This window comes from Hevea brasiliensis, chromosome 2, assembly GCF_030052815.1.
Source record: "Hevea brasiliensis isolate MT/VB/25A 57/8 chromosome 2, ASM3005281v1, whole genome shotgun sequence".
Taxonomy (NCBI): Eukaryota; Viridiplantae; Streptophyta; class Magnoliopsida; order Malpighiales; family Euphorbiaceae; genus Hevea; species Hevea brasiliensis.
The window spans coordinates 9,450,573-9,475,107 of NC_079494.1; the positions used below are offsets into that span (position 1 = coordinate 9,450,573).

Here is a 24,535-nt window from a genome sequence, read left to right on the forward strand (position 1 = left end):
GATTTACCAGCTAATGCAAAGAAGATTGGCGTAAAATGGATTTACAAAACTAAACTGAACGAACTTGGAGAAATCGACAAATATAAAGCAAGGCTGGTAGTGAAAGGGTACACTCAGCAGTATGGAATTGATTATACAGAGGTTTTTGCACCTGTGGCCAGGATGGATACGGTAAGGATGATTATTGCTTTTGCGGCACAAAAGGGCTGGAAACTCTATCAATTAGATGTTAAATCAGCCTTTTTACATGGAGAACTAGTGGAAGATGTTTTTATTGAGCAGCCGAAGGGTTATGAGAAAAAGGGAAGTGAACAGATGGTGTACAAACTGCAGAAAGCTCTTTATGGCTTAAAACAGGCACCTAGGGCCTGGTTTAGCCGAATAGAATCTTATTTTATCAAGGAAGGTTTTAAAAGCAGTTCTAATGAGCAGACGTTGTTTGTTAAAAGAAAGGGAGGTAAAATTTTAATTGTGAGCATTTATGTTGATGATTTATTATTTACTGGTGATGATGAGAAATTGCTAGCTGAATTTAAATGCTCTATGGAGAAGGAGTTTGATATGACAGATTTGGGGCAAATGAGGTTCTTTCTCGGAATTGAGGTTATCCAAAAAGACAGTGGCATATTCATTTGCCAAAGAAAGTATGCAGGTGAAATCTTGAGCCGATTTGGAATGGAAAATTACAATTCAGTGTGCAATCCAATTGTTCCAGGACAAAAAATTGGCAGAGATGAAGAAGGCACTAAAGTGGATGCAACTCAGTTTAAGCAAATGGTGGGGAGCTTAATGTATCTCACGGCTACTCGACCTGATCTCATGTTTGTAGTGAGCCTCATTAGTCGATTCATGGCTTGTCCTACACAACTCCATTTTGCAGCAGTCAAAAGAATACTAAGGTATTTAAAAGGAACTGTTAATTATGGAGTATTCTACAAGAGGGGTGGAGCTAGTAACTTAGTAGGATTTACGGATAGCGATTATGCGAGTGATATGTATGATAGCAAGAGCACCTTAGGTTATGTTTTTCAGATGAGTGGAGGAGCTGTAGCCTGGTCGTCTCGCAAGCAGCCAATAGTAACTCTGTCAACCACAGAAGCAGAGTTTGTTGCAGCTGCTGCCTGTGCTTGTCAAGCCATTTGGATGAGAAGAATTTTGAAGGAAATTGGTCATTCACAGGCCGAAGGAACGATTTTAATGTGTGATAATGCATCAACTATTAAGCTGTCCAAAAATCCAGTTTTAAATGGTCGATCCAAGCATATAAGGGTGAGATTTCATTTTCTTAGAGATCTTGCTAAGGAGGGTATCGTGGATTTACAGTTTTGTGGCACCAGGGATCAACTTGCAGACCTGATGACAAAACCACTCAAGCTGGAAGGTTTCCAGAAGTTGCGGCAAGAGCTAGGCATGTGCCTAGATACTGCTCTGAACTAATTCTTGTCTAGAGGAATAAGTTCAAGGGAGGGATTGTTGGAAGTGTTGGAAGTTGTTTGATTTAGTCAAATAAGACCTATTCTTTAGGTTGTTAGAGATATTTTAGCTGAGTTATTTCACTGTTATTTGTTTACAGATTTTTCTGGTTTATTGTTAGATGTAATGGCTATTTAAGTTAAGTAAAACCTCAATAATATTATCACTAGGAAATTCAATTGTTTATGCTTGTATTTGCTCTCTGCTGTTAAACTCTACAAAATTTATGATAAAAATTTAAAAATTAAATAATAATAATAAAATAAAATATTTAATTAAATTAAATTATAAATAAAAATATTTATAAATACTGAAATAAAAAATTTAATTTTTAATTTATTTTTTTAATTTATAAATTTAAAAATTATTATAAATAAATAGATAAATTTATTTTTAGAATTTAAAAATATAAATAAATAGATAATACCGAAGTTTCTATTCGGCCAAGAATTTTAACATGGTTCTAGAAGAAGTTTTCATCATGCGTGACTTCATATACATGCATCGTGGTCTATGCTTTACCCCACACTTAAGAAAAATGTTCCTAACATCCTGCATTTAATGTCTTGTCTACTAAAAAATCTGTTAATTGCTATATTTAATTAGGCTTTAGTTTAGTACCAAATTAGCTAAAATTGAGGTTTTAGGTTTAAGTTTCATTGATATTAAATTATATATATTTTTTTATTTAATGTATTATTATTTATTTAAATATTTACTTTGCATTGTAAATATATTTTAACTTGGAAATGAAAAATAACTATTTGTATCTTAAAAAGTGTTTTTTTAAAATTTAAAAAATTTAATAATATTATTAAATAATTCAAAGTTATTTATATTCTTTATTAATAGAATAAAAAAATAATTTTACACATTAATATATTAAACAATCATTTGATATTAATTAATACTGAATTCAAAATTATATATTCTTAAAAATAATTTATTTATTAATTTAATTTAATTTAATTAAAATTTAAATATGAAAATTTACAATTTATCATGAGATTAAAATTTTTTAATATTTAAAAAATAATTTTAATATTATTAAATTAAAACATATCCGAAACTGCTGGCAATGGTCTTCAGCGTCCGAATTCATTTTCATTTCTCCATCCAAAACCAACTAGTCGACAAACGCGGCTTCATTGTGCGCCTAATACGTTGTTTTCATTTTTTAAATATCAAACTTGATTATCAGCCTATTTAGCATTAAATTTTGAAGGTGAAAATTATTATTTTAAATAAAAATATTATTTTAAATATAATTAAAAAAATAATTTAAAAAATTATTTTATTATTTTAATATTTTTATAATTAAAATAAATTAAATTTAAATTTAATTAAGTTTTTAATATTTTTAATTAATATATTTAAAATAAATATTTTTTCAAATTGTAATTTCAACGGTAACGCCTAACAAACCTCGTATCGTTTGAATGAAAAGCTCAAAAGCCAAAAAAATCAGCCACCTATTTTCATATATTCACTCTTTTATTACCATCTTTGTCAAGTGGGCTTCTTTTTCCTTTCCCAGCGTTAGCCAGACTTATTTTGGTGTAGTTATAATTTCTATTGACCTCACAGCCCCAGCCAGTCTTTAATAATGCAATTCTGTCTTCCATATTGACTCCACTTCTGCCCACCAATATTCTTTCACTGTTTACTCATCGCCATGATCTTACAATTCCTTCTCTTTCTGGTTCTCTATGTGCTCACCAAGCATTTCCTCAACAAGATCCGAAATCTCCCACCAAGCCCATTCCCTGCCCTCCCCATAATAGGCCACCTACACCTCCTCCACAAACCTCTCCATCGTTCCCTTTCCGCCATATCTAACCGTTACGGTCCCGTACTTATCCTTCAGTTTGGCTACCGCCGTGTATTGCTTGTCTCCTCCCCATCAGCCGTGGAGGAATGTTTTACCAAGAATGACGTCGTCTTCGCCAACCGTCCACGCCTCCTCCATGGCAAACACTTAGGCTACAACTACACCAGCCTTGTTTGGGCTCCTTATGGCGATCTTTGGCGCAATCTCCGTAAATTATCCTCCCTCGAAATCCTATCCTCTCACCGTCTCCAGTTACTGTCTAGCATACGAAGCGATGAGGTGAAGTTGCTGATCCGTCGTTTGTTTAAGAGTAAAGATGAGACGGTGGATTTGAAATCTGCCTTCTTTGAGCTGATGCTGAACGTGATGATGAGGATGATAGCTGGGAAGAGATACTACGGTGAGAACGTGGAAGAAAAGGAGGCGGCGGCAAGTTTTAGGAGGATCGTGAGGGAGACGTTCCAGTCTGCTGGCACATCTAACATGGGGGACTATTTGCCCTTATTAGCCAAGATAGGAGGCGTAGAGAAGAGAATGCTTGATCTGCAAGAGAGGAGAGATGGGTTTATACAAGTTTTGATCGAAGAACATAGAAAAAGAATGAGCATCTCACCCTCTGAGGAGAAAAATAAGACATTGATTGAGGTCTTGTTGACGCTGCAACGATCGGATCCTGAGTACTACACGGATGAAACTATCAAAAGCCTTATGCTGGTAAGATTCGTCTTTCCTTTCCATTTCCCAAGTTCTAGCCGCAACACATTACCCACCAGATTTTTCTTTGCCTCCACTCCACTTTTGACTATTGGCAAACATGCATTTGAGATAATGCAAGAAGGAATCATAAAAATCTAATTATTTTATAATAAATTGGTGGAAAAAGTAATTGGCCAAAAGTTTACTTTTTCCACGTTTCAACGCCGTGAGGTTCCACGCAGCAGGTGTGAAAGCTGGAAAGTGCTTACGTAACTTTTGACTATAAGAACAGGGGTCCCTCCAAGTTTCAACATTCATTAGATATAATTTTTTTTAACCTAAACCCTATTAAACCTTCAATCCAAAACATAATAGGAATAAAAAAAATTTATTTATTAAATATATAAATCTCATATAATTATATTTTAAATTTATAATAAATCTTCATATTTTAATAATTTTTTTTTTAATTTTTAAATGTTTCACTCATAATTTGATAGTCTATATTGCTATTTTTGATCTGCTATTTTTGATCTGTGATATTTGTATCCGTATATATGCCACTTAGCGATGCCTATCACTCATCAGAAAACGTAATGCACTAATTTTTACTTCTTGTCTGGATAGGTTCTACTGGCAGCAGGAACCGATACTTCAGCTGTAACCATGGAATGGGCAATGTCACTTTTAATGAATGATCTTGAAATTTTGAAGAAAGCTCAGAACGAAATTGATAATGTCATTGGACATGATCGCTTAATGACTGAGTCTGATACATTAAAGATTCCCTATCTTCACTGCATTATAAGTGAAGTCATGAGAATGTACCCACCAGGTCCACTGTTGGTTCCTCACGAGTCGTCAGAGGAGTGCTCTATAGGAGGCTATCGTGTACCACCTGGCACAATGCTGATAGTGAACATGTGGAGCATACAGAATGATCCTCGAGTTTGGGAGGAGCCCAGGAAATTCAAACCAGAAAGATTTGAAGGGTGTGAGGCAGGGGTAAGGGATGGTTTTCGGTTGATGCCTTTTGGGTCTGGAAGGAGGAGTTGTCCTGGAGAGAGCTTGGCCTTGCACATGGTTAGTTTGACCTTGGGTTCAGTCCTTCAGTGCTTTGACTGGGAGAGAGTTGGCAAGGAAATGGTGGACATGACCGAGGGCGCTGGACTAACAATGCCCAAAGCTCAGCCCTTGATAGTTAAATGTAGACCACGTCCATCCATGGTGAACCTTCTTTCTCATGTTTGAATTAGAGGGTGTTTAGCTTTAACCCATGGAAATTAACTATAACCACTTTAGTTAATTTAAACTCATAAGTATTTAAAATTTTAAGCAATTATATGTTTGATTAAAATATTTATAAGTAAATAATAAATAATTGTGTTTAATAAAAAAATAACTTATAAGTATATTTGTTATCAAAATGATTAAAAATAATATTAAATAAGATATGTGGTAAAATTTTAAAAATTAAATGAAGATAATATAATAAAATATTTAGTAAAATTAGCTTATAAACATAAAACTGAAATGTTACTTGACTCTATTTTTTTCTTTTTTTTTTTAACTTGTAAACTCAATTTATAAATTTAAAAAGTGTTATACAAGGAGAAATTATTACCTATACCTAATTTATTATAGATCTAATATACAAGGTACAAATATGTGAAATTTATGTATTTAATAGATGTGTCTCATCATAAATCTTATATTTTGAGTCCATGATAAATTAAATCTTATATTTTAAATGATAATTATTGTTCATAATAATCTTATCAAAATAGTATTTTTAATATTATTATAATAGTTTCACTCATGTATATTTATACGAATTCACATGTTTTTGTTGATTAAATAAATATAAAAAATAAAACTTTAATGGCTGTAAATAAAAATTTAAGATCCCACTAAATTTTTGGGTGAAAATATAACAACGGCGTATCAAATTCGGCAAGAATTCTAAAATGGATCTAGAAGAAGTTTCGTCATGCGTAACCTGTGCACGTGCGCTGACTGGACTATGTTTTGCCCGGTACACACTTTAGAAAAATGTTCCCATAACGCCATTGTAATGACCACAAAACGTCCTAGTTAACATGCTGAGATTATTTTGTTCCATTTCGGTTTTAATTTTTTATATTATTATTAAAAATAATAATTAAATATTATTTTTATTTTATAATATAAATAAAAATTAGTGACAAATTATTCAATAATTAATTTTACAGGAAGCTACTTTGAATTTTGTGATAAGCCTTGTCCTTTTTTGTGATAAGCCTTGTCCTTTGAGTTGGGTTAGGGCCTAAAAGGGCTATCACCATTATATACAGATAACCCTCATTTTTTATTATTAAAAAGAAAAAATCATTGTAATGTCAATTTACAAAAAAAAAAAATTAATTCTTTATTAATAGAAAAAAAAAATAATTTTACACATTAAGAGTTCCGTTTCATTCACAGCCAAATACATCGGAGTTGTGTTCTTAAAGAAAACTAAAATTAGTCGTGGATATCAAAGTTTTCAGAATAAGACTGATTTGGCTGGTTCAACTGAAAAATTAAGTAACATTAATTAAAATATAATAATAAATTAGACAAATTGACTAAATATTGAAATGACACATTTATGATGTACAAGCTAATATATTAAAATTAATTAATTTATAAAAGATTATATATATCAAGGTATATTAATTTAATATATTAATTAATACTTAATTTAATATTAGTATATTAATAATAATTTATAAAAGAACATTAATTATGGAATATAAATTTAATATTTATTGAATAGTTAGTTGTCTTCTTAAAAAAATATTGGAGTTGGTTGTGGATACTGAACCTAAAGCCTTCCTTTGGAAGAAAACATAAAAAAGATATTAGTAGATGATTAACGTGCTAGTTTGAAATTAGGACTTCCCCATGCGAGCATGCTCGATCATAGACTTTAAAACTTCTTTATGATGTGTTAGCTCTTTTATCTTTAACACTTGGATTTTAAGATTTGATTTGGGTCAATGTGGTATCAGAGTTTAATTCATTTTTTTTAGAATTATTTTTATGGACTTATGCGCAGGGTTGAGCAGTTTTTGAGTTAGACCAAACCATCGAATCAAACCGAACTGATTTAATTTAATCAGTTTGGTTTTTTGGTCTACTAAATGCTCTTCGATTAGAGATTTCATGTAATTTGAGTTTTTCATTTTGGTTTGATTAATTCAATGAAAAATCAAAGAAACCGAACTGACTGAAATATGAAGTTATGTCGTTTTGACCAACCCATATATATATATATATATATATATATATATATATATATATATATATATATATATATATATATATATATATGTATAAATCAAACCCTCACCCACTAGACCCACAGCCCCACAAATGCTGCCTTCTTCTCTATCCCTCCTTAATCCCTATCCCTCTTTAATCCCTATCTCAGAGACCCAAAAGCAAAGCCAGCTCTTCCAGTCTCCTTTACCCAATAGTCCCTCCATTTTTTTTCTTTTTATAGAGACCCAAAAGGCTAAAGTCCCAAATCTCACCCCTCGCCAATTCCTTTCATTATCCTTCACCACGTCACTTCTTCGTCTTCTTCTTCTTAACCCGCATCAAAGGATTGTTGCATCACATCTAGAGACCCATCGATAAGCATCACCCCTTAGCCCTGCAATTTGCTGATAAGCTTCGCATCATTGATGAGCATCGTGTCCCACTGTGTGCCATCTTCTCTCTTTTGTTGTGAATGCTTCAATTAATTTGGCTCTGCTTTATGTGATACATGGCTTTTGGGTATTTGATTGCTTAGTTTTGGTTGATTTTTAATTGTTGACATATGTTGTAGATTTGCAATCTAATTTGTACAATTCTTCTTCTTCTTTATTGATACATATAATGTATTGTTGAATCTGTATATTTTGATTCATAGTGATTCCTTTTATGAAATCATTCAGTTTGAGAATTTGCATTTCGGAATTTAAGCATTTGCATGTCATTCGGTTTTTGATTCCAAATCAAACCAAATCGATTTTTATTAATTTGATTTGATTCAGTCCAAATTTTAAGTCAATTGATTTTTCAGTTTTTCTTAATCGGTTTGATTTAGAGCTAAACCGACCGAATGCTCTCCCTGCTTATATGATGGGTGGATGGCAACAAAAATTTTTCTCAACTCATTATCCTGCCTTGCCTATTTATAGATTTTAAGATCTTTTTATACAACTCCAGCCAACCTTCAAATTTTCCTCTTTTCATAATGTGCTATATTTGGTGTGTAATTTTTTCTTTTTGAGATTTTACTTTGTTTAACATAGTTTCTTCTGGATTTTTTTTTTCATTTGGTATTAATTAATACTCAAATTCAAAATTATATATTCTTAAAAATAATTTATTCATTAATTTAACTTTAATTAAAATTTAAATATGAGGTTTTACAATTTTATTATTAAATTAAAATTTGTTAATATTTAACAAGTGATTTTAATATTATTAAATTAAAACATATCCGAAACTCCTGGTGTTAGAATTTCAAGTCAATTAGAGCTAGGAAATTTAATTAGTTTTAAATTAGAAATATTTTAGTTGAAAATTAAAAAAAAAAAAATCATGTTGGTGTAGGTTTTTCTAGAGTCCAAGACCAAGTTGAACTTGGTAAAATGTGACCTATAAAAGAATGCAGAACGTGAGGTCATATTATGAGAGTTGAGTGGATAGGATGTGCTACATGCAATCAAAAGGTGGGGAATTGTAATTTAGCCCATCGAATTATGAGTATTGTTTGAGTGTTGTGTGAGGTAATTTGTGTTTATTTTTGAGAATAAGAAAAATAATTAATATTTATAATTATTTTTTCTTTGATTATTGAATTTATTGGTAGAGTAAGTTTACATTAAATTATGTTAAATTTTGTATTTTTTAATTTATGTGAGTATAATTTTCACAACAAGTGGTATCAGAGTTGTCGTTTAAGATGGTGAACACAAAATTGAAGTAGAGGCATTTGATGGGAAAAATAATTTCAGTTCATGGCAAAGTACTGTGAATGATGTCCTTGTACAACAAGGATAACTAAAGTTGTGAACAGAAACAACCAACAACTATGAAAGATGATGATTGGGAGGAGCTTTAACAATGGGTAGTAAGTACAATTAGATTGACATTAGCCCCTTGTATGAAGTATAATGTCTTAGAGGAAACTTTGTTAGTTGCTTTGTGGAAGAAATTGGAAAATTTGTATATGTCAATGTCACTCACAAATCACTTGTACCTAAAGAAGGAGTTTCATTAACTTAGAATGGAGGAAGGTACTAATGTGAGGGATCACTTTAATGTTTTTAATACATTATTACTTAATTGGTTGGCATTGGTGTGAAGGTAGATGATGAAGATAAAACTCTCTTATTTCTAACCTCTCTCCCACAATTTTATAAAATCTTAGTGACAACCCTAAAGTTGAAAAGGAAACTTTGAAGGTGAAGGAGGTTACTGCAGTTGTCTTGGATGATGAGAAGTTCAACAAGTCAGATAATAGCAACGAAGGTGGAGCTTTTATTGCTAGTTTTAGTTGTGGAAGAACCAATTCATGTGGAAATAATTGGATAAGGAAAAATAGATCGAGCTTAAGATCACATGTAGACTTTGAAGATAGAGAATGCTACTATTGTCATGAGAACAGTCATATTCATTACTATTGTATGGAGATAAAAGAAGATCTTGTAAAGTTTAAATAATTCAAGAAGAGTCGCGAAAAAAAAAAAAGAAGGAAAAATAGATCGAGCTTGAGATCACATGTAGACTTTGAAGATAGAGAATGCTACTACTGTCATGAGAACAGTCATATTCAATACTATTGTGTGGAGATAAAAGAAGATCTTGTAAAGTTTAAATAATTCAAGAAGAGTCGCGAAAAAAAAAAAAAAGAAGGAACTGCTGCAATTGCAATTGATGATTGTATTGATAGTAAATATTTGAATGTAAATGATAATAAGAAAAAGTCAAAAGATTCATGACAAGATGAGTGGTTAATAGATTCTGCTTGCCTATTCTATATTTACTCAAAGAAGAAGTGGTTTTGATGTGATTGAAGAAAAAAAAAGAGAGAAAGTGAGGCTAGCCAATAGGAACAAGATGGAGGTTAAAGGTGTTAAAAGAGTGAAGATCAAGTTGCATGGTCATAATGTGAAATTGTTTGATAAAGTGATATATGTTGCTAAATTTGAATTGAACTTAATTTCCTTGAGTAAGTTGAATACTTAGTGTTATCAGTGTTCAATTCATGGTGAAGTCATGAGAATTAGTTAAGGTGCTCTCATGATCATGAAGGGGGAGAAAAGTGGTGCAAAGAATCTCTACAAATTGAAAGGATGCACAATGATTGAAAGAATACAAGAGGAGACAATAGGCAATATTAACAATTAAGAGTCCAAGGAAGTACCTAAGAGAATATTGACTTTTGCAGAAGCTGCGAATATATTTGACTCGAAGGTGGAGATTGTTAGATTTCTAAGTCAATTAGAATTAGGAAGTTTAATTAGTTTTAAATTAGAAAGATTTTAGTTAAAAATTAAAAAAAAAAAAAAATTTCATGTTGGTTTAGGTTTTTGCTAGTGTCCAAGACCACGTTGAACTTGGTAAAACGAGGCCCATAAAAGATTGCAAAACGTGAGGTCATATTATGAGAGTTGAGTGGACAATATGTACTAAGTGCAATAAAAAAGTAGAGAATTGGGATTTAGTCCTTCGAATTGTGGATATTATTTGAGTATTATGTAATTTGTGAGTGATTTTGGGGATGGGAAAATTATTAGTGTGTGTAATTATTTTTTCTTTGTTTAGTAAATTTATTGATGGAATAAGCTTATATTGAATTATATTAAATTTTACGTTCTTTAATTTATGCGAGTATGATTTTCATAATAGTCGACAATCGCGGCTTTATATTCTTTAACTTATGTTCTTTAACTTAATCTTATATTAAATTTTATGTTCTTTAATTTATGATCTTCAGCATCTGAATTCATGTCTCCATCCAAATCAACTAATCGACAATCGCGGCTTGATTGTGCACCTAATATGCTGTTTTCCTGTCTTTCTTTCTCTTTTTTTTTTAGTATTGAACTTTGATTACGTCGTGTGAATGAAAAGCCCAAAACTAAAAAACTCGGGCGCCCATTTTCATGTGTTCACTCTTTTACCATATGATTTGGCTTCTTGTTATCGCAACTATTCCTAGTTTATTGATTACTACTCTCACTATTTTAGACTTACAGTCATGGGATGGGTCGCCTGCAATTTTTTCTTGCTCTAAAGCTAAATCCTTTGAGGCAATCAAGTGAAAAATTTCTAACAAAGTAGCTGGATGGAAAGAACAGTTTCTTTCTCAAGGTGATAAGAAGTGCTTATTAAGTCTATTGTGGTAGCCATTCTAGTATATGACATGTCTTGTTTCAAGTTACCATTCTTTTTGCAAATCTATAAATAGCTTGATTGTAACTTTTGGTGGGGTTAAAAGAGCAGAAAAAGAAGATCCATTGGATAGTTTGGAAAGTTTTGCCAACCTAAAAGATTAGGACTGGGTTTTAGGGATTTGGAGTAATTCAATCGGGCATTGCTTGCCAAGCAAGTTTGGTGAATCCTTTCAAAGCCAAAGTCTCTTATAGCATGGGTCTTGAAAGGAAGATATTTCCCTTCTAGTTGCTTTACGTCCGCAACGCAGGGAGCTTGACCATCATGGGCATGGCAGAGCATTATATGGGGGTTGCCAGTTACTTGATGAAAGGTTGAGATGGAATTTTAATGATGGGAAGTCTATTATGTGCAAATGTGATAAATGGATTCCTAAAGTCCTTTCCTCATGCTCATTGTATTAAAAGGGATGCAGACCCCTCCATAATATGGGCTTCTCAATTGTTTGTTGAAAATTCTTGAAGTTGGAAATTGGAGGTGTTAAAATCAGTTTTGGATGAGGAGGGAAGTTCATCATATCCTCTCTATCCCTATAAGTATTTTCAACAGAGAAGACTCAATAGTGTGGTAGTATTCTAATTCAGGGGTGTATATTGTAAAATCTGGGTATAAATTGGCTTTTTTAAATTCGGCAAGCTAGGGACACAACAACTATTGCATGTCTTGGTCCCAATTTGACTTTGTTCAACAATGAATTATGGAGGAAATTGTGGAACTTGAAGATGCCAACTAACATAGCGATGTTTTTATGGAAATTGTTGCATGAAAGACTTCCAACTAATGAACAGATTTGGAAAATTTTTCTTTTTCTAGTGAGTGCAGGTTTTGTGGACAACCAGAATCTGCTATTCATCTATTTTTTCATTGTCCAAGGGCTGTTCAAATTTGTTTCCTCTCTCCTTTCATGTTACGAGTCTCTCTTCTACATGAATTTTCAGCTGCCAATTATTGGACGCAAATCCTATCTTCAATTAGATCTCAACCTTGAAGAGAGGATGACAATTTATAGGTTATAATGGTGTTCCTTTTGCAGACTATTTGGAATAGCCGAAATGAGATGGTCTTCAGAAACATCACGCTCACTCATCATCAGGTCATTTCAATGGCTATTTATTTCTTTGAGGAATTCTCTTCGGTGCAGGTTCCTACCTCTAATCCTCAAACGGTAGCCCTTCAGTCCCCAACATTTTGGTCACCTCCTCACAATTTTGTTAAATTAAATTTTGATGGAGCTTTTAATATACCTTGTAACAAAAGTTCAATTGCTGTTTTGGCAAGGGACTCGGAAAGTATGCCCTGTAATTGGTCTTGTAAGCGTTTTACAGATGGTCTTGATCCTCTAATTCTGGAGGCATTAGCTTGTAGAAAAGCACTGGTCCTGGCTCAATCTAGGGGGTTGAAGGGAATAATCATGGTTGAAGGGGACTCTCTTAAAGTGGTTAATGCTATTCACAACTTGCCCCATTAGTATTCATGGCATAGTTTGGGATATCATTCTCCTCTAAATCACTTTGACTAGTGTGTAATCTCTTATATCAATAGGATTAAAAATAAAGTATCCCATTTGATAATTAGGGAATATCTACTTAATGATTCCTTTCATTATAATTTTATGTCACAAACTAATTTTGTAATTGCATTTCTAGTCAATTGACTATCAATGAATTTATATCTTTGACAAAAAAAAAAAAAAATTCATGAAATGCGAGTTCCGAGTTCATATGGCAAGCAAATTTTATTTTATTGTTAAATAAATTAATAAATTTTAATTTAATAGTAAAAAAAAAAAAGCTTTCCCATTTTTCTTTCTTACATGATGTAGTTGGTCCCGCGGGTCAAAAGATTCTCAATTGGACATCTTTATCTTTCCCTAGCGTCAGGCGTCAGCCAACCTTATTTGGTACAACTATAATTTTGACTGAGACCTCACGGCCTCAGCCAGTCTTTTATAATTCAACTCTTGTCTTCTGTACTCCATATCCTGACCACCAAGCAACATCCGTTCATTATTTTTTAACAGAACATCCGTTCATTATTTACAAATTACTCAATAATCAATACCATGATCTTACACCTCCTCCTCTTTCTGGTTCTGTATGTGCTCACCAAGCATTTCTTCAACAAGATACGAAATCTCCCACCAAGTCCATTCCCTGCCCTCCCCATAATAGGCCACCTACACCTCCTCCACAAACCTCAACCATCATCTCTCTTTATTTTCTTTAAAACGTCAGAAACCCATTTGCTCTGTAACAAAACCCTCATTCCGCATTCTCCAAAATAGAAAATCCCAAAATCCTTCTTGCTCATTCCCCAATATCTCTTACTGCTGAAAAGAAATCACTCAAGTTAATTCTTTTTGGATTAAGTTTTTCGAAGCATTCTTTCTTGTTTTCATCGACTTGTGTCTTCTCTATAAGTATCAGGTATTCTATTTTGTGAAATTGTTGCGGCATTTATTTTTTTTTTAATTTACATGATATATCTTCAATTTTTCTTGAAATTAGTTGGTGGATTTTCTTATATTAAGTATTCTCATGACAACAAAATACACTATATGTCAAAATTATGAATTTGTTGTTGATTTTCAAAAACCCTAATTTCTTATTGTCTATCCTGAAAATTTGAATGTTACATGACAATGCTTCAAAAATTTATTATTGTTCTTTTAATGAGTATACGTTAATGGCTCACATTGCTTATTTTATGAACCTAGCATTATCTTTCCCTACTGCCCAACACTTCCTGATTTGGTCATGGCTCAGTCAAAAGGAAAAGGCAAGGAAAAGGTTACCACATCCTCATCATCTTCAGATTCTGCCAATGCCAGTGTCCCTTCATCACCTCCTCCTACACAAAAAGAAGCTCCTCTGGTCATTGGAAAAACAAAAGAAAAGTCCAAGAAGAGGACTAGTGAACCTGTCCAGAAGAAAGGTTCTAAAAAGAAAAAGACTTCAAAAGCTCCAATTGTGATTATGGAAAGGGCCATTCATGAACTAAGGTACATTCACTGGCCTACTTTTAATGAAGTCTCAGTTCTTTTACAGGCTCTATTTGAATACCAAAAATGGGACAAATTATGCTCTAACACTTAGGGAATATATGTGGATTTAGTTCAAGAATTCTATAGAAATTTGAGAATTGATGATGCTGAAAGTGATGAATCTTTTAAGATTAAAATGAAAGAAAAAGTTTATGAAGTGACAGTAGACAGGTTAGCTAGACCCTTAGGCATCCCAAACAGTGGGAATAGAATCTGTTCTCATAAAAAAGTCTTTTCTGTTGGGGGTTTCAATAAGAGAGATTTTGAAGCAGAAGTATTTAAAGGGGAAGTGAAAGATAAAACCAGCATCACCCATGCTCACCAACACATTAAAATTCTGCACAGCTTCATCATTTATGTACCAAACCCTAGAACTGGCAGTCCAAACTATTTAAGCACACTTGATCTCTGTATAATCTGGCATACTGTGAATGAAATTGAGTTTAATCTTGCCTACTTTATGCTGAAACAAATCATGAAATGGAAACCACCTTACAACTACCCTATGCCCATCTTCTTAATGGCTTATTTAGAGATTTTGGGATATCATTGGAAAATGAAAAACTTAGAACAAATATGATCCCCATTACAAGCCTACAGAAAGATGATGATGGTAGGAAACTTGAACAAGGTGTTAGGTCTAAGGGTAGTGCAAGTGATGCTTTTGACATTAAAGGAATTCTGGAAGAAGTGAATAATTTAAGGCAGTTTGTTGAGATTGAATTTGGAGAAATACAGAAATTTTGATCTTTTCAAGATGTTCTTATGAATGCATTTGATTCTAAGATTGATGAAGCTTTGATGATGATGTATAAAATTGTGAATGAACTAACAAAAATCAAAGTTCACTTGGGTCTTTCAAGTATTAAAGCTTGAGAAACCAGTAAGGCTGCTGCTACTGATTATGTTCCACAAATAGAAAAGGAAAAGGAGGAAGAAGAGGAAGAAGAAGAAGAAAAAGAAGAAAAAGAGGAAGAAGAGAAGGAAACAGAACAAGAAGAAGAGCATATTTGTTGTCTAGCTTTAACCATCTTGCTTGCTAGTCCCACGTGATAACAAGTTTTATGATTGTCTCATTTTGCAAGAAGTTATCTAAGGCACCAGTGTCCACAAAAGGACATATTTGTTGTCTACCGAGGTTTAAGGTGGCAAATAAATGTCTTTTGCGCCCATTTTTAACCTCACATGGCTGTGTGTTGGTAGCGGCTACAAGTTGTAAGGATCCCATGCTAGACCCTTCTTGGAGTGGACTAGTATCCTTCTCTCCTATCAAGACCAAAAGCATGTTCCTCTTGAGGCATTCCTTAGCCTGATGAGGACAATCACATAAGAAGTATTTGATAGGAGGCCTATCTCCTGGCTTGAAATATATAGAATTATTCTATAAAGACACTTGGTATATATGTGTGTAAAATAAAATAATTATTTTAATTTAATTTTTATAAATATATTACGAACAGATGTGTTTGTTAGCAAGTAAATGTATCTGTTAATAAATAAATTTATCTATTGCATACAAACAGTCACAACTATTTGGAGAGGTATCATAATAGATATATCTATTAATAAATATATATCTATATTACATAAATAGTCACATTTATTAGAAGATGTGTCAATTTAAAACAAACAATGTATCTGTTGAAAGTAAACAGATGTATCTGTCTAAAAAAGATGTTATGACTTTTCAGTATCTATAAATATGGATGAGTTGTTTAAATCATATGCACTTCTTCTATTTCTTTTTCTTTTTTTCTCATTTCTCTAAATCTAGTTCATAAAAAATTCTCAAAAAAATTTTTTAAAAGTTACTGTCTACAGATTTCAGACTTTATTGTATTGTAGAGTTATATTGTCATAACTTTGTAGTAATCTAGTTGGGCAATTAATATATTCATCACACTTTAAAGTCTATTCTATACCCATTGCCTTAACAATACTCTATTTAACATAGTTGCATCTAGATTTTTTTTTTAACTTGATTTTAATTAATACTCAAATTTAAAATTATATAGTCTTAAAAATAATTTATTTATCTATTTATTTATTTATAATTTCATTAAATTTTATAAATAATTTTAAGAGTATTAAATTAAAAAAATAAAAAATAATTTCAATACCATTAAATTAAAACATATCCGAAACTGTTTCAAAGAAAAAACATATCCGAAACTGCTGGCAATGGTTTTCAGCATCCGAATTAATTTTTCCATCTAAAACCAGAGCCAACTAATCGACAATTGCGGCTTGACAATTACACAGCGCACCTAATATTTTCCTTTCCCTTTTAACGAACTTGATTATACCGTGCCAAAAACTCAGTGAATATAAATATTTAGTATTTATAAGTTAATTTAATTTTATAAATATTAAAATTTTAAGTAATTATATATTTAGTTAAAATATTTATAAGTGGCTAATAATTATTTAATATATTTAATAAAAATAATTTATATTAAATAAAATTTATGATAAAATTTTAAAAATTAAATAATAATAATAAAATATTAAATTAAATTATAAATAAAATATTTATAAATATTAAAATAAAAAATTTAATTTTTAATTTATAAATTTAAAAATTATTATAAATAAATAGATAAATTTATTTTTAGAATTTAAAAATATAAATAAATAGATAATACCGAAGTTTCTATTCGACAAGAATTTTAACATGGTTCTAGAAGAAGTTTTCATCATGCGTGACTTCATATACATGCATCGTGGTCTATGCTTTACCCCACACTTAAGAAAAATGTTCCTAACATCCTGCATTTAATGTCTTGTCTACTAAAAAATCTGTTAATTGCTATATTTAATTAGGCTTTAGTTTAGTACCAAATTAGCTAAAATTGAGGTTTTAGGTTTATGTTTCATTGATATTAAATTATATATTTTTTTATTTAATGTATTATTATTTATTTAAATATTTACTTTGCATTGTAAATATATTTTAACTTGGAAATGAAAAATAAATATTTGTATCTTAAAAAGTGTTTTTTTAAAATTTAAAAAATTTAATAATATTATTAAATAATTCAAAGTTATTTATATTCTTTATTAATAGAATAAAAAAATAATTTTACACATTAATATATTAAACAATCATTTGATATTAATTAATACTGAATTCAAAATTATATATTCTTAAAAATAATTTATTTATTAATTTAATTTAATTTAATTAAAATTTAAATATGAAAATTTACAATTTATCATGAGATTAAAATTTTTTAATATTTAAAAAATAATTTTAATATTATTAAATTAAAACATATCCGAAACTGCTGGCAATGGTCTTCAGCGTCCGAATTCATTTTCATTTCTCCATCCAAAACCAACTAGTCGACAAACGCGGCTTGATTGTGCGCCTAATGCGTTGTTTTCATTTTTTAAATATCAAACTTGATTATCAGCCTATTTAGCATTAAATTTTGAAGGTGGAAATTATTATTTTAAATAAAAATATTATTTTAAATATAATTAAAAAAATAATTTAAAAAATTATTTTATTATTTTAATATTTTTATAATTAAAATAAATTAAATTTAAAATTTAATTATTTTTTAATATTTTTTAATTAATATATTTAAAATAAATATTTTTTCAAATTGTAATTTCAACGGTAACGCCTAACAAACCTCGTATCGTTTGAATGAAAAGCTCAAAAGCCAAAAAAATCAGCCACCTATTTTCATATATTCACTCTTTTATTACCATCTTTGTCAAGTGGGCTTCTTTTTCCTTTCCCAGCGTTAGCCAGACTTATTTTGGTGTAGTTATAATTTCTATTGACCTCACAGCCCCAGCCAGTCTTTAATAATGCAATTCTGTCTTCCATATTGACTCCACTTCTGCCCACCAATATTCTTTCACTGTTTACTCATCGCCATGATCTTACAATTCCTTCTCTTTCTGGTTCTCTATGTGCTCACCAAGCATTTCCTCAACAAGATCCGAAATCTCCCACCAAGCCCATTCCCTGCCCTCCCCATAATAGGCCACCTACACCTCCTCCACAAACCTCTCCATCGTTCCCTTTCCGCCATATCTAACCGTTACGGTCCCGTACTTATCCTTCAGTTTGGCTACCGCCGTGTATTGCTTGTCTCCTCCCCATCAGCCGTGGAGGAATGTTTTACCAAGAATGACGTCGTCTTCGCCAACCGTCCACGCCTCCTCCATGGCAAACACTTAGGCTACAACTACACCAGCCTTGTTTGGGCTCCTTATGGCGATCTTTGGCGCAATCTCCGTAAATTATCCTCCCTCGAAATCCTATCCTCTCACCGTCTCCAGTTACTGTCTAGCATACGAAGCGATGAGGTGAAGTTGCTGATCCGTCGTTTGTTTAAGAGTAAAGATGAGACGGTGGATTTGAAATCTGCCTTCTTTGAGCTGATGCTGAACGTGATGATGAGGATGATAGCTGGGAAGAGATACTACGGTGAGAACGTGGAAGAAAAGGAGGCGGCGGCAAGTTTTCGGAGGATCGTGAGGGAGACGTTCCAGTCTGCTGGCACATCTAACATGGGGGACTATTTGCCCTTATTAGCCAAGATAGGAGGCGTAGAGAAGAGAATGCTTGATTTGCAAGAGAGGAGAGATGGGTTTATACAAGTTTTGATCGAAGAACATAGAAAAAGAATGAGCATCTCACCCTCTGAGGAGAAAAATAAGACATTGATTGAGGTCTTGTTGACGCTGCAACGATCGGATCCTGAGTACTACACGGATGAAACTATCAAAAGCCTTATGCTGGTAAGATTCGTCTTTCCTTTCCATTTCCCAAGTTCTAGCCGCAACACATTACCCACCAGATTTTTCTTTGCCTCCACTCCACTTTTGACTATTGGCAAACATGCATTTGAGATAATGCAAGAAGGAATCATAAAAATCTAATTATTTTATAATAAATTGGTGGAAAAAGTAATTGGCCAAAAGTTTACTTTTTCCACGTTTCAACGCCGTGAGGTTCCACGCAGCAGGTGTGAAAGCTGGAAAGTGCTTACGTAACTTTTGACTATAAGAACAGGGGTCCTCCAAGTTTCAACATTCATTAGATATAATTTTTTTAACCTAAACTCCATCCAACCTTCAACCCAAAACATAATTGGAATAAAAAAATTTATTTATTAAATATATAAATCTCATATAATTATATTTTAAATTTATAATAAATATTCAGTTTATTTAAATAATTTTTTTTAAAATTTTTAAATGTTTCACTCATAATTTGATAGTCTATATTGCTATTTTTGATCTGTGATATTTGTATCCGTATATATGCCACTTAGCGATGCCTATCACTCATCAGAAAACGTAATGCACTAATTTTTACTTCTTGTCTGGATAGGTTCTACTGGCAGCAGGAACCGATACTTCAGCTGTAACCATGGAATGGGCAATGTCACTTTTAATGAATGATCTTGAAATTTTGAAGAAAGCTCAGAACGAAATTGATAATGTCATTGGACATGATCGCTTAATGACTGAGTCTGATACATTAAAGATTCCCTATCTTCACTGCATTATAAGTGAAGTCATGAGAATGTACCCACCAGGTCCACTGTTGGTTCCTCACGAGTCGTCAGAGGAGTGCTCTATAGGAGGCTATCGTGTACCACCTGGCACAATGCTGATAGTGAACATGTGGAGCATACAGAATGATCCTCGAGTTTGGGAGGAGCCCAGGAAATTCAAACCAGAAAGATTTGAAGGGTGTGAGGCAGGGGTAAGGGATGGTTTTCGGTTGATGCCTTTTGGGTCTGGAAGGAGGAGTTGTCCTGGAGAGAGCTTGGCCTTGCGCATGGTTAGTTTGACCTTGGGTTCAGTCCTTCAGTGCTTTGAGTGGGAGAGAGTTGGCAAGGAAATGGTGGACATGACCGAGGGCGCTGGACTAACAATGCCCAAAGCTCAGCCCTTGATAGTTAAATGTAGACCACGTCCATCCATGGTGAACCTTCTTTCTCATGTTTGAATTAGAGGGTGTTTAGCTTTAACCCATGGAAATTAACTATAAGCCCTTTAGTTAATTTAAACTCATAAATATTTAAAATTTTAAGCAGTTATATGTTTGATTAAAATACTTGTAAGTGAATGATAAATTTAATAAAAAAATAATTTATAAGTATATTTATTATCAAAATGATTAAAAATAATATTAAATAAGATATGTGTAAAATTTTAAAAATTAAATGAAGATAATATAATAAAATATTTAGTAAAATTAGCTTATAAACATAAAACTGAAATGTTGCTTGCCTCTATTTTTTCTTTGTTTTTTTTTTTAACTTATAAACTCAATTTATAAACTTAAAAAATGTTATAGAAGGAGAAATTATTACCTATACCTAATTCATTATGAATTCAATACACAAGGTACAAACATGTGAGATTTATATATTTAATAGACGTGTCTCATCATAAATCTTATATTTTGGGTCCATGGTAAACTAAATCTAAACAAAAAAATCTTATAAAAAAATAAAATAAAATTATTTTTAAACTTATAAACTGATTTCATCAATTTATAGATTAAGAAAAAAAAACCTTCTTACTGTTTTCCAACTTCCATGAGCATTGAATGTAAAATTTCCTATAAGAAATGATAACAAAACTTTTGTATCCAATATCTTTTAAACATTTTCTTTATATCATTCAAATTTTATTTCAATTAATTAGAAACTTATTACTGTACTTTAATATGTATTAATATATATATTTATTTTTTAATTATATCATATATATGAGAACTAATAAAATAAAAATAATTGATCAATAAAAAATTCATTCAATAAAAATCTTAAATTTATTAATAAATTTAAATTAATGCAATAAATACAAGAGTTTAAATTTACATAAATTAAGAATTAACAAAACCTAAAAACAAATACAATACTCATTTCGTAGAATGGATTTATCACATGATTCTATCACATGATATTTATCATATATGAATCAATTTTTATTTTACAATTAATAGTTATTGTTGTTTATAATAAGCATTTAATTTCTTTTTCTTTTAACTGTCTTTATTTTCTCCATTGTTACCTCAATTTTTACAATTAAAATGATTATTTCATTTATTAATTGATTATCAAAACCTAAGACTTGAATAATTAAATTTTGTTATATTATTTTTTATAGTCTATAAAAGATATAATTAATATTTTTTTAATATTCATGTATTTATATATCTCATAGTTTTTCCATGGAATTATAATGTGGTAATTATCTTTGATATTGTCAAATGACACTTATCGTGAAGAAGTTAATTTCTTTATGATTAATAATTATTGTCATTTATATTAGGTGTTTAATTTTTTTTTTCTACTATTTTAATTACTTTTATTATTGTTATTATTATTCCAATTTTCATAATTTAAAAGATTATTTTATTTATTAACTGATTATTAAAACTTAAGTTCTTAATAATTAAATTTATTAAATTATTTTTTTTAAAGAGCTTTAGCCAATAGATTGAGAGAGAGAGAGAGAGATAAGTTGTGGCCATGACGTGTCATTCTGTGCTAGCCATGGAGAGCCGACAACCACCAATTTATACGTCGGCTCATTAGATTCCTGTTGAAGCCCACTGCTGAAGCGTCCCCCTTAACCGAAAGTTATCCAATGAGCAGAGGACAAAAACCGCAAGATCAAGCCAAGCTTCAAATCACAGCTTCCCCTGAACCACATCCGCCATGAAAAGTCCAGATTTGCTAGACAAAAACCAAAATCAAACTATAAACACTCTAAAACGGGGGGAGGCAGTGAACCCTTAACTCAGCTGGAGAAAGGAAAACAGCTTCCCCTGCTTGAAAGGCAGAGGAGGGCCACTAGAATCGATGCCTGGCTAACCGAGAAACCAAGGAAAAGTATTTGCTCTCTCTGGTTGCCAAGAGCCCATCCCACGTCACTTAGCTTTCCTTCGCTTATCATTATTTTTTTTTTAAAATTATAATAACAAATTACTATAAATATTTTATCCATCCTTTTATTTCCTCTTTCTATTTTTATATAAATTTCAGATAAATTGACAAAGTAATAATATCATTTTTATTTTTTTTTATTTTTCTCATTCTTTTAAATGATAATTATTGTTCATAATAATCTTATTAAAATAGTATTTTTAATATTATTATAATAGATTTACTCATGTATATTTATACGAATTCACATGTTTTTGTTGATTAAATAAATATAAAAAATAAAACTTTAATGGCTGTAAATAAAAATTGAAGATCCCACTAAATTTTTGGGTGAAAATATAACAACGGCGTATCTATTCGGCAAGAATTCTAACATGGATCTAGAAGAAGTTTCGTCATGCGTGACCTAACGCCATTGTAATGACCACAGAACGTCCTTCGGTTTAATTTTTTATATTATTATTAAATATAATAATTAAATATTATTTTTATTTAATAATATAAATAAAAGTTGGTGATAAATTATTTAATAATTAATTTTACAGGAAGCTACTTTGAATTTTGTGAAAAGCCTTGTCCTTTGAGTTGGGTTAGGGCCCAAAAGGGCTATCACATTACATACAGATAACCCTCATTTTTTATTATTAAAAAGAAAAACATCATTGTAATGTCTTATCTACTGAGGTTTTAGGTTTAACTTTTATTGATATTATTATTATTATTATTATTATTATTATATACTATGCATTGTAAATATATTTTAACTTGGAATGGAAAAATAAATATTTATATAATAAAAATCTTATTTTAAATTATTTTGAAAATTAAAAAATTTAATAATATTATTAAATATTAGATTTGTAAATAAATAAAACATTAATATAATTTTGAAATATTTGAAATATTAAAATTTACAAAAAAAATTTAATTCTTTATTAATAGAATAAAAAAATAATTTTACACATTAAGAGTTCCGTTTCATTCACAGCCAAATACATCGGAGTTATCTTCTTAAAGAAAACTAAAATTAGTCGTGGATATCAAAGTTTTCAGAATAAGACCGATTAGGCTGGTTCAGCTGAAAAAACCTAGGCCTATTGCCAATATGATTTTCCCTTAAAACATAATAATGATAAAATCAAGTCAAAATCTGAAAAACCTAGTCATGGATCATACAGATTAACTGGGCTTTTATTTTTTTTTTTTTCTAATTATTTTAAAAGTATTTCATTTTATACATGTAACAGTCATAGTTTAGTTACATGCGACAACATTTTACGTGGAAAAAAAAAGGAAAATGAATATATTTATTTTTGAACGCCTTAAACAAAACATAATCGGTGTTTTTGGATAATCAATTTAAAAAAAAAAAAGATGGACTAAAAATTAAGTAACATTAATTAAAATATAATAATAAATTAGACAGATTGACTAAATATTGAAATGACACATTTATGATGTATAAGCTAATAGATTAAAATTAATTAATTTATAAAAGATTATATATATTAAGGTGTATTAATTTAATATATTAATTAATACTTAATTTAATATTAGTATATTAATAATAATTTATAAAAGAACATTAATTATGGAATATAAATTTAATATTTATTGAATAGTTAGTTGTCTTCTTAAAAAAATATTGGAGTTGGTTGTGGATACTGAACCTAAAGCCCTCCTTTGGAAGAAAACATAAAAAAGACATTAGTAGATGATTAACGTGCTAGTTTGAAATTAGGACTTACCCATGCGAGCATGCTTGATCATAGACTTTAAAACTTCTTTATAACGTGTTAGCTCTTTTATCTTTAACACTTGGATTTTAAGATTTGATTTGGGTCAATGTGGTATCAGAGTTTAATTCATTTTTTTTAGGATTATTTTTATAGACTTATACGTAGGGTTGAGCAGTTTTTGAGTTAGACCAAACCATCGAATCGAACCGAACTGATTTAGTTTAATCAGTTTGGTTTTTTGGTCTACTCAATGCTCTTCGATTAGAGATTTCATGTAATTTAAGTTTTTCATTTTGGTTTGATTAATTCAATGATTTATCAAAGAAACCAAACTGACCGAAATATG

The 24,535-nt window shown here is 30.8% G+C and overlaps 3 protein-coding genes across 3 annotated transcripts; all 3 read left to right on the plus strand.

Moving 5' to 3' along the window:
- The first annotated feature begins 2,990 nt into the window (after positions 1 to 2,990).
- On the plus strand, positions 2,991 to 5,359 carry LOC131172607 (cytochrome P450 81Q32-like). Its single transcript, XM_058133871.1, has 2 exons — positions 2,991 to 4,018; positions 4,628 to 5,359. Exons 1-2 carry the CDS (start codon positions 3,149 to 3,151, stop codon positions 5,249 to 5,251), a joined length of 1,494 nt encoding a protein of 497 aa, XP_057989854.1. The 5' UTR covers positions 2,991 to 3,148; the 3' UTR covers positions 5,252 to 5,359.
- A 7,132-nt stretch (positions 5,360 to 12,491) lies between these two features.
- On the plus strand, positions 12,492 to 12,944 carry LOC131177879 (uncharacterized). The gene has a single exon (XM_058143047.1). It carries the CDS (start codon positions 12,492 to 12,494, stop codon positions 12,942 to 12,944), a length of 453 nt encoding a protein of 150 aa, XP_057999030.1.
- Positions 12,945 to 18,259: 5,315 nt separating this feature from the next.
- Positions 18,260 to 20,554, plus strand: LOC131172609 (cytochrome P450 81Q32-like). The gene is made up of 2 exons (XM_058133876.1): positions 18,260 to 19,280; positions 19,876 to 20,554. Exons 1-2 carry the CDS (start codon positions 18,411 to 18,413, stop codon positions 20,497 to 20,499), a joined length of 1,494 nt encoding a protein of 497 aa, XP_057989859.1. The 5' UTR covers positions 18,260 to 18,410; the 3' UTR covers positions 20,500 to 20,554.
- Positions 20,555 to 24,535: the final 3,981 nt, after the last annotated feature.

Bases quoted from the DNA above. Each gene is read 5' to 3' on its own strand.
- LOC131172607 (XM_058133871.1), top strand. From the start codon at position 3,149: ATGATCTTACAATTCCTTCTCTTTCTGGTTCTCTATGTGCTCACCAAG. The intron at 4,019-4,627 runs GTAAGATTCGTC...TTGTCTGGATAG, and splicing joins CTATCAAAAGCCTTATGCTG to GTTCTACTGGCAGCAGGAAC.
- LOC131177879 (XM_058143047.1), top strand. From the start codon at position 12,492: ATGGTGTTCCTTTTGCAGACTATTTGGAATAGCCGAAATGAGATGGTC.
- LOC131172609 (XM_058133876.1), top strand. From the start codon at position 18,411: ATGATCTTACAATTCCTTCTCTTTCTGGTTCTCTATGTGCTCACCAAG. The intron at 19,281-19,875 runs GTAAGATTCGTC...TTGTCTGGATAG, and splicing joins CTATCAAAAGCCTTATGCTG to GTTCTACTGGCAGCAGGAAC.